Source organism: Ambystoma mexicanum, chromosome 12, assembly GCF_040938575.1.
Source record: "Ambystoma mexicanum isolate Mex_15411 chromosome 12, UKY_AmexF1_1, whole genome shotgun sequence".
In the NCBI taxonomy this organism is placed as follows: Eukaryota; Metazoa; Chordata; class Amphibia; order Caudata; family Ambystomatidae; genus Ambystoma; species Ambystoma mexicanum.
Window position 1 is genome coordinate 239,618,995 of NC_090936.1, and position 18,820 is coordinate 239,637,814.

Sequence of the window (18,820 nt, forward strand, 5' to 3'; positions counted from 1 at the left end):
ATAGTTGTTAATAGAACAGTACTTTTCCATTTTCCCGAGTTGCTTCCATTATTTGGACTCAGAATTACTCTGGCGTAATCCCATCCATTCCATATGCACGTTCCTTAGGGCCATATACTAGCGCAGCAGCTCCAGTTCCCAGCTGGTAGGTTTTCTCCACTCCAGTTCACTTGCCACTTCCTGTGCCTTCCGTGGGTCTGCTTCACTGCAGGATTTCATCTGCTTCTCTTCCCTAGTTGTCTGCACATTCCTGCCACACTCTCGCTCCGGCTCGAGCAGAGAAGTTAGACGTCATTGTTCTGTTCCCTTGCTGTCTTTAAATGACAGCTAGCCAGTCGCTTTACTGCAAAGGCTAGAGTGTATACCGGCATTCAGGTTGGTGATCCTCATTACTTATTGCCTCTTCCTCGTCCCACTGGTTTCTATCTGAGATGTCTTGCCAAAGCACATGGGGACATTTGGTATTGGGGAATGGAAGGGGCTTTCAGGGAAGTTGGGTGGGTAAAGGGGAATACTGCTTTTGCCCAGGTTCCCCACTGCTCTTGACTGGGTTCCTTCTCCCCATGAGACCCTCACGCACAGCACCACCCCCAGGGGAAATCTCTGGTAGTGGCCTCACCTCCATGACCTCATGGGAAGAGGCACCCCCCTTCTGAAGGATTGATGAGAACCCATGATTTGTCACACTACATTGCAAGAGAACAAGAGTCAGGAAAGAACAGAGGTGGCTGGAGGCAAGAGATAACAGGAGACAGGAATATATCTTAAGTCTGTGCTGGAGATGGGCATTGGTAGGTGGAATTAGGAAAACCCCAAGAAGTGGTTGCAGACAGACACCCAGAGGTGGTAACATGGGCAGAATGCAGACTAGACTTTTCAAGAGGGACGAAGCAAAAAAACAATAGTGCTGTGAAACAAAAATAAAGCAAATGTCCAAATGTCCAAATGTCCAAACAAAGTTTTCTAAAAGAAATCGGAAGCTTGAATCAAACTAAAAATGCAAACACTGTAATAGAAACACTAATTCCCTGCCCTACTTATTAAAGAAGACACAGAATATGCAAACTTTGTAATGAAAGGGGGCACTTTGGTTGTGAAGATGGGGGGTGGGGAATGGTAATAATCTATGCAGCAATGTTCAAGTTCAAAGCATATGTCTTTTAGAAAGCTGAAGAGTGAGTTTTTAAATGTCATTGGGGCCCTTAAAAACTAGGGGTTAATGCCTTTCAGACTCACTGTTAATGCCTTTCAGACTTATTCTTTGGGCTCAACAGCATTGATTCAGGTATATGTGAGCTTTCAGAGGCAACAATTGGGCATCTGATTGGAGATCGGATCTACTGGTTCCAACACACATTACCTTTCAAGATGTGGCAATAGCACTTGGTACTAAGATGCGTGGGATAGGCAGGCAATCGGGTGCCATATCTCACAAAAGGTTTGTGGTGGCAACCATAGGCCATAGCTGTTCTTTTTGTCCTGCATTGCTGACACCCAGACACAATCCAGTGTCTCAGTGGATGAGGTGAGTCCTTCTTTTGCTCATCCTAGCCAGGAACGTTTACAGTGAGCACTTGCATACTCCTGGATACCAGTGCCTCAGCAAGCAGGCAGGCCTCCTTCCAGCAGCAATTCACCCAAATGTTCCTGTGGGATGGCTGAGGGAAGGGTTTTATTCCCTCCTAGAGGACTTTGAGAAGACTACACACCAACACAATTCCATGGGAAAGTGTTTTCTGCTGCCCAAAGGTTATTCAGCTTAAGTGGGAGGGGTATTCACTCCTTAATATACTCATTTGCCACAATGGATCAGTCTATTTGAAGCCATCTGTAAGAGTTCAATTCCGGCTGCCGTGACAGAGTATTTATTGTCCTGATGAATTCTGTCCCACAATGCTTTCTCCACATGAGCTGTGATTGGCCCAAGAAAACCCAAGATGGTGAAACCCCTCTAATAGCTGCAACTAGTATATGGGCTACTCTTCACACCTCCCTATCCCCTACCTTCTTATATCAAAGTCTACAGGTTACAGTAACTAGCACCCTGGTGTGACCTCTTCACTGTCCTGGCAGGGCTCGGTTTTGGAGCCCAGGTTCACGGCTAACCCCCTGAGGTATTTACTTTCCACCTGGGAACGTGATTAGCCTTTCCAGAGAGAAATAAGGGGGACTTCTAGGCATTGTCCCGAATGATTTATTTTGAGTTAAATATAATCCCGGAAAGCTGGTACACAAAAGGCTCTCACAGTTGAATGAGCCACTGGAAATTAGGTTGGAAATAACATGAAAAAGGTTCTGTTCACTCTAACTATACATTCCCATAGATTACTATATCAAACTAGACATGTTGTATTCATTTATTTACCTACCACTTGACTCACGGTACTAATTATATGCAATTTGAGTCCGAGGTGCCCATGGTTAAAGGCAGCTCCTGGCTGTGGGAACATCTGTTTACAGCAGGCTATTTGCATGAATGCACTTGTTATGCTGTAATTGCCATGTTGCCAACCTACAAGGCAGCTGCTGAGGTGTCAGAAGTCGGCCCCAACAGGGATTCCTAATTTGACTATGCTATTAAGCATGGAGATCATTATGCAAGTGGAGTCTGATTATCAGATCTCACTTTTTGAGATAGCCTTTCCAGCATCATTTTGTATTAATAATCCAAAAAGCTCAGGATAGTATGCCCTAACCACTGGCATTAAGTTACACGGAGTTCCTGCATCAACTACAGAACGAAGGAAGGATGAGGGAGAGAGACAGAAAGAAAGAGAGACAGAGACACATTCACACACTCACTCACTACATACTTACTCAAAACTCAAGCGGCCCAACTCTCCCCACAAAACCTATTGTGCTCTAAGTCCACATGGTTCGCTCCAGGGGAAACATTATTTTGCAATGTCGAAATCTAAGCCTGTGACTATAATATGTCTTTCATATCTCCACAAACAGGATGCAAGTTATGGTCCTAATTTCCATAGATGTCCGTAAGGAATTTCATATTAACTTACAGTTGCATAATTAAAGAACTATGAAGCCTGCCTTGTCACACAATTGACAAGTTGTACATGCATTTCCATAGATTGTACCTGTTATTCCCTTTCTCAGAAAGTAAGTAAACTATTATACGTTCAGCACCAAAAACGCATTTTATTTTTTAAAAACATTGCAATTTTTGCATCCATATGAAAAGGGGCATTGTCTTAATGTTTAAAAAGAACAGTCCCCATGGCTTGTACTGGGGACACTAGCACTTAATGGTAATCCTTTAATAGGGCAGATGAATATGCAGATATCACCGACTACCCCAAATCTGATAAATATGCAAGTACCAGCTCCTGCCCCTATTCATCACCAGTACTGTACAGGTGAGAGAAGATACCAGCTCAGACGGCCCTTCTGCCTCATGAGTATATGGGTGAAAGATGAGACAAACTAAGAAAGATTCCAAGAAACAATGTTTTAAACAATCAATGTATATGCTTCTGCCATAAACAATTGGATGGGTTGTGCAACACAAAGTGGGGATCATAATTAAATAGCAGAAAGCGCAAGCAGTGTGCTGTATATAACACAGAAGGGAGGAGGATTCCGGAATAGCAAGCCAGGGACCCATTACACTTATAGGACAGATGAAATCATAGGCAGGACAGATGCAGAATACACGGGCAGGGAAACCAACATATGGCTGATGCACAAGGTAAATGTGAAATAAACTAACATCAAGATGGTTTGTGAGCATGGAGGAAAGAAGTACAGGAGTACAGCCATGTTCCTAGCACAGAGGCAGCAGCAGGCCTAGAAGTTATCAAGGCCTCACATGAGATGCCAAATACATAACACATTTATTTTAAAAGCCTGAAACTGCTCAGACAGCAGTCTGTAGCACACGCCAAGGTCAGATGCATGGAAGGGAGTAGTGGATGTGCAGAATCACGTTGAGATAACAGTTCACACGACGCAACAGCAGCAGCCTTCCAAGTTAATTGAATTATTAGGAGCACAGCCATTGATCTCCAGGTGCACAAAAATAGTATGCTAAAAGACTTCATAGAGAATAAACGATGGGTGTCACAAGTGGTCACAATGAATACAGAATGCACCTTAGAATTAGTTAAAACCTTGGTAAAATAGGGTGAAACTCATTCTCCAACACGGTCCCCTAACAAGACAAGAAGAACACTGGTTAATCATTAGGAGTCAAGTACTGATAAGACACCTGCAGAACTCCCTAGAGAGAACACACACACACCCAAAAGGAGCATATAGGGCAAATGGCCTGAGGATGATGGGGAGTATTTTTAAATGGAATGATTGTTGCAAACCATGGACTTCTCTTCCCCCCACCATACGTCTCCCTCGTTTCTTGATGTCTTTTCAAAGTGTCCAAGGTTGGTGAGTGAGGGGCCACCCAATAAAAATCCTTCTTGCCACATACCCCCTATAATGGACAGTGCCAACCAATTAGCTATTTATGTGATGATGTATTGAAAGTATTATCTGAAGTAGGTTGGGCCTAGGAGAAGCTATCAGATATGTCTAACCCAATCATAGAACTAACACCTAAATAATCTATATGTAGTGTACAATGTTAGCCAATAAAAGTTATTCTTAAGTTTTGTAATCAATATTGTAGTATGATGCCTTTAATGACGTGTTTTTGATTTACAAGCCGCTTACACTCGTTGTAAACCTAAGAACTATTTGTAAGCTATTCTAGCCAAGTTTCAATGCTTTGAATAAAGCTGGGATTTTCTGCGTACTTTGAGTGCTCCCTTTTTGAATACTGTTTTTTAAGCAATTGCATCCCTCGGCCCTCCTTAACAATAATCTATAACAATATTAAGGTTAAAATATGATTGTGGTGGTCCTTTGCAGTTAGTAGCACAAAATCTGAGGTCAAAAGTTGCTTTCCCAGTTAGGGTATCTGACCATAATTGACAGGAGGAGAAGTATGTTTGAAGAGTGAGGAAATGTAACCAAAAAATGCATGCCAAATAACTTTGCTGAAAGCCTGGTCAGTGCAATCTATGATTGGTATGATTTCATAGCGAACAACCGTACTCTTCAAGTAATCCGATATTAGTAAATGTACGGTCATCTAAAAGTGATAACCATAAAAACAAATACTACAACAAAGATCTGATGACTCCATCTGGTCCTTCCGTAAAGGCCTTTAAAAACTGGCTCTGGTCACAAGACCTCCACAACTGACTGAACTCGCCCAACCTCACAAAGTCTTGGCACCGCCACCTCCACCTGCTTCAGAAACGTAGACGAAGACAACATATATCCACCACTTATGCTTATAAATATATAAACTAATGTAATACGTATGTCGTTAACCTGGTTGTAACCAATGTCTGTAACGTTGATGCAACCAATGCCTGTAACATTGCTGTAACCAAAAATAACCATTGTACTCTTGCAAACCAGTGCCCAGATGCCCCTGGTTTTGGTTAGCTTTATACATTTCAAAATAAATACACTTTGAATCTAACCTTCCATGAGGGGTCAGTAATGCAAGGCAGACAACTGCTTGTAGTTTTCCCAGTAGTATCCCCTTTTTATTTCAAAGAAAAAGCAGAAAGAAAACCAACTACGCCTACTCTACCAGGGAATTCCCTGCAGCCTTTTCCACATGGTTTGTGGCCTTCCAGCATGGCCACATTTGTTTTGCTTCTTGCCTTGATGCCTGGACTCGCCCTGCTCCCCCTCCCATTGGCTGCACTTGACTTGGTAAGCCAATCACAGCAACCGGGAGGCAGGAGCCGGGCCCATTCACCTAAGGTCCACATCAAAGGCCCCTGTCTGCTCCCTGTCCGCTACCAGAACGCTCCTGCTGTCCTTTCCTGACACCCTTTCACTTAGACTTCCCTGCTGCAGCTATCTCACTTCACCCTGAAGTCTGGACTTCCATAACACACCTCTACAAACATGTTTTTTTCCCTCCTTCTGGACACGCTTTTGCCCTCATGTTCCTTCTCTGCCTGTCTCCCATATTTTGCATTTCTGATTGTACTTTGTTTTTTTCTGCACACACTGCAATTTCCAGATACTGGTTGCTTGCTTTAAATCTGGCTGTGTTCATGCACTGAACTTATTTTAAATCTGGCTGTGTATATGCATTGTACTTGTTCTCAATCCTGGCCGTGTTTTGTATGCATTTAGCTTGGTTGCAATCATCTTCTGCCTATCCTTAACTCTCTTTCTACCCTTTTTTCTCTAACTCCCACCGCCTGGTCGCCTGCCTGTTGTATTTCGTCCCCCCTGCCGCTTGATTTTATGTATGTCTCCCTCCTCCTGATGTCTCCCCCACCCCTTCCCTTTCACCCTATCATCCTTAGCAGTTACCCTATCATAAATGTTGCCTGACCTGTATGATAGCAGCTTGTTTGGTCCCCCCCCTCATTTGTTCTTCCTCCTTCTCCCCCTCCAGCACTATCTGAATTGTCGTCAGGCCTACTATGATAGTTGCTTGTTTTCTTCTTCTCCTTCTCTTTGCTCTCCCCCCACCTCTTGTTAAATTCCAGCACTACGTCAATTGTCGTCAAGCATAGTAAGGTAGCCACTTTCTCCTTCCCGTCCCCTACTCTCCTTATTATTGTCAAATGCTCTTGCACTATCAAAAAATGTTGCTACACCGAGTATCATAGTTAATGTCTCATTCTTAAATGTATCAAGGACCTGTAAGAATGTCACTGTATTTTCCCTTGTTCCCTCCCTGCCTTGAAGCACCTTGAAATACACTGTGTACAGGCACTATATAAATAAACAATCAATTCAATCTAGTCTAGGATCTTAGGGAAAATATGCTAGCATATGCAAAACTGACCCTCGCTCTAAACAACAGAACAATCAAACAACGCATAAACAACATAAATAAAAGATTACAAAATAACCATTGTCCATTGTATCTACCCAGGACAATGACTTCTTTGTCCTGGGTAGATCTTGTTACCCCAGAAACGTCCAATGTCATTTTCTTCCAATGAAAAATAAAATTCTAAATCAGTTCATGCAAAGTTCAAAGAAACAAAAGTTCACCAAAACAAAAATTCACTGTTAACAGTTCCTTCTTCGGTTGCTGAAAAGATTCCCTTTCCAAGTCCCACAAAGAACACATTATCATTGGCAATCCTGGACAGCCTACTTCCAAGATACAATGGATAGAAGTAAAAACCAAAGTACCGCTTGAACATGAATAACTATTCTTCTTTTGTAACCTCTGCAGCGTCATGAATACAATTTGTCAGGATGCTGCTTCTGAGTGGGTTGCTTTTACTAAACAACTACTTTCTACAAATGATGCTGTGAAAGCAGCATCCTTTGCCTCACGGTCTACTACTGCTTCAACTACTTTCAAGTGCAAATGTTCTGACAAAATTATAGACAACCAACACCTTCTGCTGCAACTTGCTTTAAAAATGTATTAGGCAACTTTATACAATACTCTTTGACCTTTTACAGGTTGGCAAGGCACTCTTCTTTCTGTGTTATAGGAAAGAGCTACCTCTTTGCATTTCCTTTTTTTTTTTTATTTTTCTTTTTTTTTGTCAATGGCTCATAAAAGAACCTTTACAAAAAAAGAATGTATCATTATGTAATTCACATAAAATGTAAGTTCATATACAATATATAAACTAATCATGTTTGTATCCATGTATATAAAACAATTGTCATAATAAAAGAAAAAGAAAAAAAATACCTAAAAGAGACACATAGTTCGTAATTACAATGAGTCATTTTCCAGTTATTTTACTATGTGCTTTAAAAAACTTAAGAAAGCAAAATCATTGGCCAATAGTTTCCATTCATCATCCTAGCCCAGAGAGCTTCTAGGCAGTCCTCAAATTCAATGTTGGCAAATTTCATTAGTAGGTTGGTTCTCACAGTTTTGAAATGAGGACAACCTAACAGTAAATGTTTCAATGTTTCTATAGGTTCATTATATAATTGAAAATGGCACTTAAGGATAATCACTTCCTCTTTGGTCTTAATCCAATATTCCAATATAAAGCTGTATTGCCACTCTTTCAGCCTTGGATAACATTGTCACCCTTATATCGGAAGACTCTGGGTTTGTAACATCTTCAACACCTTCAAAACAACAGTGTTCGTGACTTTGACAATGTCTACAATTGTTAAACGTTTGCTCTGAGTGTTACAGGAGTCAGGTTTCCCTTCAGAAACAGATTGAGGTACACACAATCTACCTTTGATGATGAACTTTAACTTATAAACTTGCGTTCCCTTTAATTCAGTAAGCGTTCTGCTTTAACCTGTACTGGGAAACAGTGTCTTATACGTGAGCTTTCTTGATGTGAAATGTTCTTTTAATGCTTTGGGAAAGTTGACTACTGCTTCTTAAACCATTACCGATAACATTCTCCAACTTAATAGGAGACACACGACTTCTCCGTTAATGACTGTTATTGTCATGATCTCTGCTTCCAAAAGGTCAGGGTTTTCCCAACTCCCTTGGAAGCAGATCCATAACCCAGGTTCTGAGTGCCAACCAGTCCCAATTGGGACCTTTTGGACCCAGTCCTGGCGCCAGTGGCACCAGGCTCATAAATATGCCCAGTCCCAGCGCTGGAAGCGCCGGGCTCATAATGCTTGGGTGGACTTACCTGCAGCAGACCATGCTGCTTACTTGCCTGCCAGTTGAGCCTCTGATCCTCTTCTGTTTGGAACTACTTGTCCTGTTGGGTGGGGCAGGAGCCACTCCCTAGATTCAGAACACTGGAACTCTTCTGGAAAGCAGGAACTCTTTTCTTACCTAGGCGTGGCTGTGGAAGGAGACACCTAAGCACTACAGGAGGCTATTTAAACCACACCCGATGGATGAATCTTGCTTTGCGTTATTCTGCATCCTCTGCAGCAGAACGCTCATCGTGTCTTCTGCATCTGATCCTGGGCCTAAGGAAAAAGGCTTACCATCCTGAATCCAGTCTTCAGCAACACCTATAAAGACAAGAAAGAACAGGTTAGCATTACGGTCTTCAGTGACAGCTCTTCACTTACCTGGTCCATCGGCTGTCACCAACGCCTCGCGCTGCATTCCGGCATCTGAAAGACAAAGGCTAACCTACTCTTCGTGCGCTCCGGAGGTCTTCACACTGCATTCCGGCATCTGAAAGACAAAAGCTTACCAACTCTTCGCACGCTCCGGAGGCCTTCGGCGCTGCATCCCGCATCTGAAAGACAAAACAAGGTGCGTTTAAAGACATTGGGGAACTTTAATACTCACGTGCCATTACTCCTTTCCACATCTAACCCAGTGGGTATTCCGGCACCCTGCAGCCGCTCCGAACTTGTACCTGCAAAATAAAAAGACAGTTAGAGCGCATCGTGAAGCAGGCAACAAGCGCTTACTTACGTGCTTCCAGGCGCTTCTATTCATCGCACGGGCTCCATCTTCAACTCACTTCAGCCCGTCATCCGCCATCGCCGGAACCCTGCAAAACAAGAAACATCATTACTAAAGACTTTAAAGACATTAGAATTACTCGAAACTTACCGTTCGTGCAGTAAACGACGGACAGCAGTCCTCTGAAGTCAAGAGGCCTGCTCCCCTTATCCAGTGAAGAAACTGGTTACAGCACCCTGCCCCGAGGCAGATGGAGAGCACGGCGTTCACTTACCTAAGGTGAGAGCGTTAACCTTTGGGGTTCTACAGGAGAAGAGAAAGGGAAGAAGAGAGAGACATTCAATAACCCAGTTCCTTAATCCCATATTTTCTATCTGCAGACATCTTACCCTTCAAGTCAGACATACAGTGCACAGAGGTCCAGCCCAAAGAGCCAGCCGTGTGTTACACATCACCTTTGCAGATACGGGATACGCCCAGTCAAGACCGGCGCCTCTACAGGAATCAGGTGAGCGTTACAGAACGCAAAGCCTACCACAAAACTCCCGTCCAGGCGCTATGGAAACCTCGGATACCGACCAGCTAGCCCAGTTACTTGGGGAACTAAGGGCAGAAGTGCATGCAGCCCGTCAGGAAACGAACGCTCTAAGAAGGGAACTGATTATTTCCAAGGAGCGAACAGATGATCTAGCTAGACAATTGCTACAGTCACAAGCCGGACAGACCCCGTTACCCGCATCTGGGGGAAATCTTCCTTCTACATCCTCTATGAATCCAGTGCAGATCAACCTACCTGGGAATGTACCTCTGGCTCCGCCCGAACGATTTTCTGGTGACCCAAAGAGGTTTGCAGTATTTATCAATCAGTGCCGGTTGCATTTCTTATGCCGGCCAGCAGCCTTTCCAACTGATCAAGCTAAAGTAGCTTTCGTGCTTTCGTACCTTAGTGGCAATGCGGCAGACTGGTCGATCCCTCTAGTAAATCAAGATGATCCGGTCCTCCATGATTTTCAAGCTTTTCAGCTCAGTATGGAAAAACTGTTCGCAAGACATTCACAGGGGCAGGCCTTGGACAATGAGCTTCTTTCGTTGCGACAAGGTAATCAAGACCTTTTGGCTTATATTGCGTCTTTCAACAGACTGATAGTGGAAACTCAATGGCCTGAGGACAAAAGGATTACGCTGTTTGATAGAGATCTACGTGGAGAGCTCAAAGATGTGTTAGCCCAAGTAGTGAATCCCCCACAAGATTGTTCGGACTATATAGACTTAGTCGTTCAAATAGATCACAGACTGCAGAACAGGAAGGCCGATCGTTCCAAGTTTGATGCTCGAGTATTTTCCAAACCGCCAACTCCTTCCAAAGGAGTAGACCCCGGGGAACCCATGCAAATAGGGGGTCTGAAAGGTCCTCTAACACAAAAGGAGCGGGGAAGGAGAAAACAGTTGCAATTATGCCTCTATTGCGGATACTCAGGGCACTTTCTTCGAGACTGTCCGGTGAAACCTGCCAAGAAGGCAGTAGGAGCTGCAGTTACCAAAGTTACAAACTCTGAGCAGGGAAACGACCTCGCCCGACAAGAATAGAGGTCCTCTTGCCGAGCGTGAAAACCAGTTCCGTGACCTCGCATTTCGTGATACCTATGGTCCTCATTAGCCCTGATAATCCGGATCGATTACATGCAATTGAAGCTTACGTCGACAGCGGTGCCATCGGCAATTATGTGGATCATGAAATGGTTTTGAGGATGAATCTAACTCTTTGTCCCAAGGCTATAAAGGACGTCATTACTACGGTGGATGGTACGGAGATAGCCTCCGGGCCAGTAACGCATACCACTCAAGAGGTGACGCTAGTAAGTCAAGATGGACACCATGAGAAGATCGTGTTCGATGTGATCAAGGCCCCTCAGTTTCAGATTATTCTAGGAATACCTTGGTTAGAGAAACACAATCCTCTGATCGATTGGCGAGCAAGAACGGTCCAGTTTCCAGAATGTGGCTCTACTTGTCACCCTCCACCTGGTGTTGCACTGGCAGCAATTTCTTCAGAGACTCCCCAGTTACCTCCCGAATACCTAGAATACCAAGATGTTTTCCGGAAGGATCAGGCTAACTCTCTACCTCCTCATAGGTCTTATGACTGCCAGATAGACCTGATACCTGGATCTACTCCTCCTTGTAGTAGAATTTATGCCCTCACTGAGCCTGAGAACCTTCACCTTCGACAATACCTGGATCAATACCTGGCAAATGGGTTTATTCGTCCGTCCAAGTCCCCTGCTTCTTCAGCTTTGTTCTTCGTTCCAAAAAAGGAAGGAGACCTTAGAACTTGTATAGATTATCGCTCCCTGAACCAGATCACCGTTAAGAATAGATATCCGTTACCTTTGATCCCTGAACTCCTGGACCAAGTCAGAAAAGCATGCATATATACAAAGCTGGATCTTAGAGGAGCTTACCACTTGGTATGAGTAAAAGAGGGCGATGAATGGAAGACGGCCTTCCGCACCAAGTATGGACTATTTGAATATCAGGTCATGCCCTTCGGACTTTGCAATGCCCCGGCCGCCTTTCAATATTTTATGAACGATGTCCTCAGAGAGCTCATAGATGTGTGTGTTGTTGTTTACATTGACGACATCCTCGTTTATTCTTCATCGGAATCTGAACATCGGAAACACATGAAAATGGTCCTCGAAAGATTGCGTCAACACAAACTTTTCGCTAAATTGGAAAAATGTGTTTTCAACGTAACTGAAGTTGAATTCTTGGGATTCATATTATCACCTGGCGGAGTGCGTATGGATTCAAAGAAGGTCGATGCAGTTCTCAAATGGCCATCACCATCCTCCGTAAAAGGTGTGCAAAGCATGTTAGGCTTCGCTAACTTTTACCGCAGGTTTATCCCCGAATTCTCTCGAATAGTCCAGCCCATCACTGCCTTGTTAAAGAAAAACAAACGTTTTGAATGGTCTACCGAGGCGGAACAAGCTTTCCAGGATTTGAAGACTAAATTTATCTCTGCACCAATCAGTTGCATCCCGTGGCATTTTGGTCCCGCAAATTCTCGCCTCCTGAAATCAATTACACGATTACTGACAAGGAACTTCTGGCTATCAAGTCTGCCTTTAAGGCTTGGCGGCATTATCTGCTGGGGGCCCGACACACCGTTACTGTGATTACGGATCACCGAAACCTGCAATATTTGAAAACCGCAAAAGCCCAATCATCTAGACAACTCCGTTGGGCATTATTCTTTGCCGAGTTTGACTTCATAATTACCTATCGACCTGGTACAAAGAACGGTAAAGCTGATGCCCTTTCTCGGATGGGAGTGGAAGAACACTTGATCAACCCTAAACCTGTACCAATCATTCCCGAACAAAGAATTCTGGGTGTAATCGCCACAGAATCCATAGAGGAAGTTAAGGATAAGGCCAGGCAACTTGTAACTCCAGCAGACATACAGAATTGGCATCTGCAGGGAAAGGACTTTGCAGTAAAGGACAACTTATTGTATTTCCAAGAACGATTATACCTACCCAGCACAGATTTGCAGAAGAAAGTAATCTCTTGTTATCACGATTCTTTAATGGAAGGACATCCCGGTATGGCCAAGACCTCAGAAAAGATCAAGCGCTACTTCTGGTGGCCGTCTTGGAAAAAAGATATCAGAGACTTTATAATGTCCTGTGGAGTATGCGCCCAAAACAAGAGTCAAAAGGAAAGACCAGCAGGCCTCTTACGCCCTGTTGACATCCCACCTCGCCCTTGGCATACGCTTTCTATGGACTTCATCACCGATCTACCTCCATGCTCCGGATACAATACGATTCTAGTAATCGTGGACTTATTCTCCAAGATGGCGCATTTCATTCCGCTCAAAGGCTTGCCAACAGCAGCAACTCTGGCCCGAGAATTTCTCGAAAACATCGTCCGACTGCACGGTTTTCCTTCGGTTCTAATTTCGGATCGAGGTAGTCAATTTATTTCTCATTTTTGGCGAAGTTGCTGTCGGTCGGCTCAAATTGATGTGAGACTATCGACCAGTCACCACCCTCAGACCGACGGACAAACCGAGAGGACCAATCAAACTCTGGAACAGTATTTACGCTGCATGCTGCAACAAACTAAAAAAACTTGGAAAGACATCCTTTGGATAGCCGAATATGCCTACAATAACTCTGTCCATTCGGGAACTGGGAAAACCCTGTTTTTTCTTTTGTACGGCAGTCACCCTCGAACCTCGGAGTTGGATCCCCTCCAAGATCTTGAAACACCAGCAGTAGACTACCTGCATTCTACAATCACCCAAGCCTTTAAGGAAGCTGTTTCTCACCTTCAAAGGGCTAAAGAACAATACAAGAAAGGAGCAGATCAACATCGGAAGGAAGCCCCTCAATATCAAGTAGGGGATCAAGTCTGGTTATCCACCAAATATCTACCTCTAAAAGGGCCACGCACATTTAACCCAAGATGCCTTGGTCCCTATTCCATCACTACCATAGTAAACCCAGTAGCGGTCAAGTTGGACTTGCCCTCGCACATGAAGATACATCCGGTCTTCCACGTCTCTCTATTAAAACCCGTGCAACCTCAAACCCGACTAACTAAATCTCCAAAACCTATCCTAGTTGATGGAGAACTCGAGTTTGAAGTCAAAAGCATTCTGGACTCCAAGATCTCCAAATCTAAACTATTTTACCTAATTGACTGGAAAGGCTACGGCCCCCAAGAGAGATCCTGGGAACCTGCTGAATATGTCCACGCTCCTCGCCTAATCAAAAGATTTCACCGAACATTTCCTGACAAGCCAAAACCCCCGGAGAAGCCCGGTTTGGGAGGGGCCTTGAGGGGGGGTACTGTCATGATCTCTGCTTCCAAAAGGTCAGGGTTTTCCCAACTCCCTTGGAAGCAGATCCATAACCCAGGTTTCGAGTGCCAACCAGTCCCAATTGGGACCTTTTGGACCCAGTCCTGGCGCCAGTGGCACCAGGCTCATAAATATGCCCAGTCCCAGCGCTGGAAGCGCCGGGCTCATAATGCTTGGGTGGACTTACCTGCAGCAGACCATGCCCGCTTACGTACCTGCCAGTTGAGCCTCTGATCCTCTTCTGTTTGGAACTACTTTTCCTGTTGGGTGGGGCAGGAGCCACTCCCTAGATTCAGAACACTGGAACTCTTCTGGAAAGCAGGAACTCTTTTCTTACCTAGGCGTGGCTGTGGAAGGAGACACCTAAGCACTACAGGAGGCTATTTAAACCACACCCGATGGATGAATCTTGCTTTGCGTTATTCTGCATCCTCTGCAGCAGAACGCTCATCGTGTCTTCTGCATCTGATCCTGGGCCTAAGGAAAAAGGCTTACCATCCTGAATCCAGTCTTCAGCAACACCTATAAAGACAAGAAAGAACAGGTTAGCATTACGGTCTTCAGTGACAGCTCTTCACTTACCTGGTCCATCGGCTGTCACCAACGCCTCGCGCTGCATTCCGGCATCTGAAAGACAAAGGCTTACCTACTCTTCGTGCGCTCCGGAGGTCTTCACACTGCATTCCGGCATCTGAAAGACAAAAGCTTACCAACTCTTTGCACGCTCCGGAGGCCTTCGGCGCTGCATCCCGCATCTGAAAGACAAAACAAGGTGCGTTTAAAGACATTGGGGAACTTTAATACTCACGTGCCATTACTCCTTTCCACATCTAACCCAGTGGGTATTCCGGCACCCTGCAGCCGCTCCGAACTTGTACCTGCAAAATAAAAAGACAGTTAGAGCGCATCGTGAAGCAGGCAACAAGCGCTTACTTACGTGCTTCCAGGCGCTTCTATTCATCACACGGGCTCCATCTTCAACTCACTTCAGCCCGTCATCCGCCATCGCCGGAACCCTGCAAAACAAGAAACATCATTACTAAAGACTTTAAAGACATTAGAATTACTCGAAACTTACCGTTCGTGCAGTAAACGACGGACAGCAGTCCTCTGAAGTCAAGAGGCCTGCTCCCCTTATCCAGTGAAGAAACTGGTTACAGCACCCTGCCCCGAGGCAGATGGAGAGCACGGCATTCACTTACCTAAGGTGAGAGCGTTAACCTTTGGGGTTCTACAGGAGAAGAGAAAGGGAAGAAGAGAGAGACATTCAATAACCCAGTTCCTTAATCCCATATTTTCTATCTGCAGACATCTTACCCTTCAAGTCAGACATACAGTGCACAGAGGTCCAGCCCAAAGAGCCAGCCGTGTGTTACACATCACCTTTGCAGATACGGTATACGCCCAGTCAAGACCGGCGCCTCTACGGGAATCAGGTGAGCGTTACAGTTATGCAACAAAGGGAAATGGAAAGATGTCTTCTTATGCAAACGCTTTACTTAATGCTGAACAAGCATGCGCTACAATTCACTGTGTTAAACAGGACTTCCCACAACTGCAAACAATTTCACTCACTTTAACTTCTAGGTGAGTGTGAATTATGCTGGTTACAGTTACTGGCAAGGCATTTCAAGTGATTTGGAGCACAGAGCTTCACCCACCACTGTTAAATCACAACAGTTGCGGGCTGCTTCCACATCTGACTTTCATACTTCTGCTATTGCTGCTAAAGGCTCTCTTGGAACCCACACCCTTCCACAGTGCGGGTGTCTCTGATCTGGCCTTGATAATGGAGAGTCTTCTTTTCTCCAGATTCCCTCTGCTTGCACACATTCGTCTGGTAAACGCACGGCTTGAGCTCTGCATTCACAGCAATAAGGCACACCTGGAAAGACTGCCAGTTTCCCCCAGTCTCCTCCAATGCAGCCACAGCCAAACAGGGATTGTGAGCACAGGACTAGCTCTAGCGTCCCTCTTCCTAGTGTACTGCCAGCTTCGTGCTTGGCTTCTTCTTCTGCTGCTACTGCTGAACATTCGCCTCCTGCTCCATCTTATTTCTCCTGCTCCTTCCTGCTGCAGCCTTTTATGCCCCCAGGTGGGTTAATTGGCATCGGGTGCAGGCCCTGGATATTTATTGCCTGACCCTGATAAAGGCTATTACGTCTGCTTTCCTGTCCTTTACATCTGTATGCCTAATTAGCCCTCTTCCTTATCACAGACCCTGAGGAATTCTGGGACATGTAGTCGTTTTTAAGGAAATTGGATTTTCTTATATTCCTTGGTTGGCAAAGGCCATCAGAAGGGATGGGTTACATGGAAAGTTAAAAAAGGGGTTCCTCACAGCCTTCCTGGTTTGATTCCCTTCCCCCATGTGACCCTTCCACAATACATCACCCCCGGGGCTGGGATCTTAGACCGCCTGCCTTTCCCTGGTCACATCCAAAGGGTCCCAGACCAGGTTACCTGTGGTGGAATCCTATCGGATTCTCCACACTTCCCTCAGAATCCCTTTTCACTTGAGCATCATAAACCACTTCCACGAGGGAATTCAGAGGCTTGGACACAACACAAGAGCATGTTCACAGTCTGATTTTATGGTTTCTCTCCTTTAAAATAAACAGTGTATTATAACATGTTTGTGTGTAGGTCTGCTGCAGTTTAAGTTTAGTGTTTTGATAACTACACCTTCAGAATAATGATGATTCCTGATAGTGCATGAGGGCTGGAATTGGGTGACTTTGAGAAGAAACAGCTACATATTAGGTTCACTCAAGGGCAATAGTGTTCTTTGATGTACTTCTACCACTTCATTTTCTCAAGTAAACTCTGCATCATTTTACAAAGCAGCCATTAACCATTAAAATGGATGCTGTGATCCCTTATCAAAGACATTACCAGATAATCAACATGCCATCTCACATTACCAGAGAATCAACATGCCAACTCACTATTAAATTACTAGTAATTATATACTTTGCTTTAGTTATATTGGTCATGGTGGGTAGAGGAGATGAGGAAAACTCTTGAGTTGGAGTAGGAGGCCCTTATGGTCTTAGGATGCAGGGGATAGCTTAGTCGACAGCCCAGTTTCAAAGCACCAAGATGTGAATCTTTTCTGAAATTGAAGGGGCATGCATAATTGCAGAGTGTGCATGTTAGGGGAAGTGCAGCCGTGGGCAGATTTACACAGTAGTGTTAGGAGACTGGTTTTGCACCTGCTATACACCAAGAACCCCACCTGCCTGCGCTGTGCAGGGGAGGTGGAGCTGGAAAGTGTGTATAGATGCAGGATACAACATTTAGAACTTTACTGTTTTTGGAAGACTTACTTGGCAATTCCATCGTACTGTAAATTGTAAAGTTCATAAACTGATATTGGATGAGTTCTGGATGACTGTAGCACTTGACTTGTGTCTTTTCCTTTCTGCTCAGCTCCTGTGTCCCCTGAAATCACCTCTGTAGAACAATTAAATAATCTACTATATGTCAACTGGACGTACGGAGATGATGTAACGGATCTGTCCCATTCTAGACTGCTGCATTGGCTGGTGGTGGCAGAAGGAAAGAAACAAATCAAAAAGAGTGTAAGCCTCTATTATATCAAAATACATGCTAATTAACTGTTCAGACATTAAATGGTACCAACGATATGTGCTTCCACACATGTATATGTGATCATTTGATTCTACAGGAGACCACAGAAATGTCTACCATTATATTGCTCAATAACTCTACTATACGAAGAATTCTGATATTACACTCGGTTGTAGTAATGTACCAAAAGAAGCCCACAATGGGTTTGAATTTCACAATAGTGGAAATACTCTTTTCTTCCTTGAGTGGATCTGACTCTTTTTAAAATGTAGACAGTTGCAGATTTGTGTGTACAATGTCATGCAACAAGAAATGAGCTGATAACACAGTTGAGTATGAAGGGCCTCCATGTAGAACAGATGATGTTACCTATTGGTTGGATTGAGAAAAGAACACATTTAGGATATCGGGGTCATGTTACTGTGATGCGTTGTGTTGCTGCACTTTTTTGCATAGGGCCCGCCCTCACCCCACTAGATTTGTGAACGTCTTGCGCCCTTGTCAAATGTATGGTGTTCTAAGGTCAGGCATCAATGCCCTCCCTGTACACCTTTCTTCCCTCCTGCATTACTCCTTTTTTTTTTTTACTTCTGCCTTCTTTTACCTTCAGGCTCTCAGGCGCTGCACTTGAGGGCAAACCATCCCACAGGGGAGTTACCATAACCACCCCATATTTGTAATTGCCCGCCCCATAAGGGGCATCCCCATTTTACTTTTGCCATGGAGAATCTCCGGTGATCCCTCTCTTTCCACCCATACTTATTTTTAAACCGCCCATCATCAACTCTCTCAAAGCTTTATTTCTCTGGTACCTCTATCAGACACCCATCCATATGAAAAGACGACAGCACATTAACAGCAATGCAAAAACATGTTCCACTCCTCTCATAGGAACCCATTACAGAATGTATATGAAGAATGATGGTCAGCTTCTGCTCTGTTTATTCTGCATGAAAATGGCATTAGCATAC

The 18,820-nt window shown here is 44.4% G+C and overlaps 1 protein-coding gene across 4 annotated transcripts in view; it reads left to right on the plus strand.

Moving 5' to 3' along the window:
- PTPRO (protein tyrosine phosphatase receptor type O) overlaps positions 1-18,820 on the plus strand; it is a 1,358,825-nt gene that overhangs the window by 931,826 nt on the left and 408,179 nt on the right. For all 4 annotated transcript variants that reach the window (XM_069628367.1, XM_069628366.1, XM_069628368.1 and 1 more), the window contains exon 11: positions 17,688-17,839. In XM_069628367.1, the coding sequence (XP_069484468.1) occupies positions 17,688-17,839 (152 nt within the window). The remainder of the gene's footprint in view (positions 1-17,687; positions 17,840-18,820) is intronic.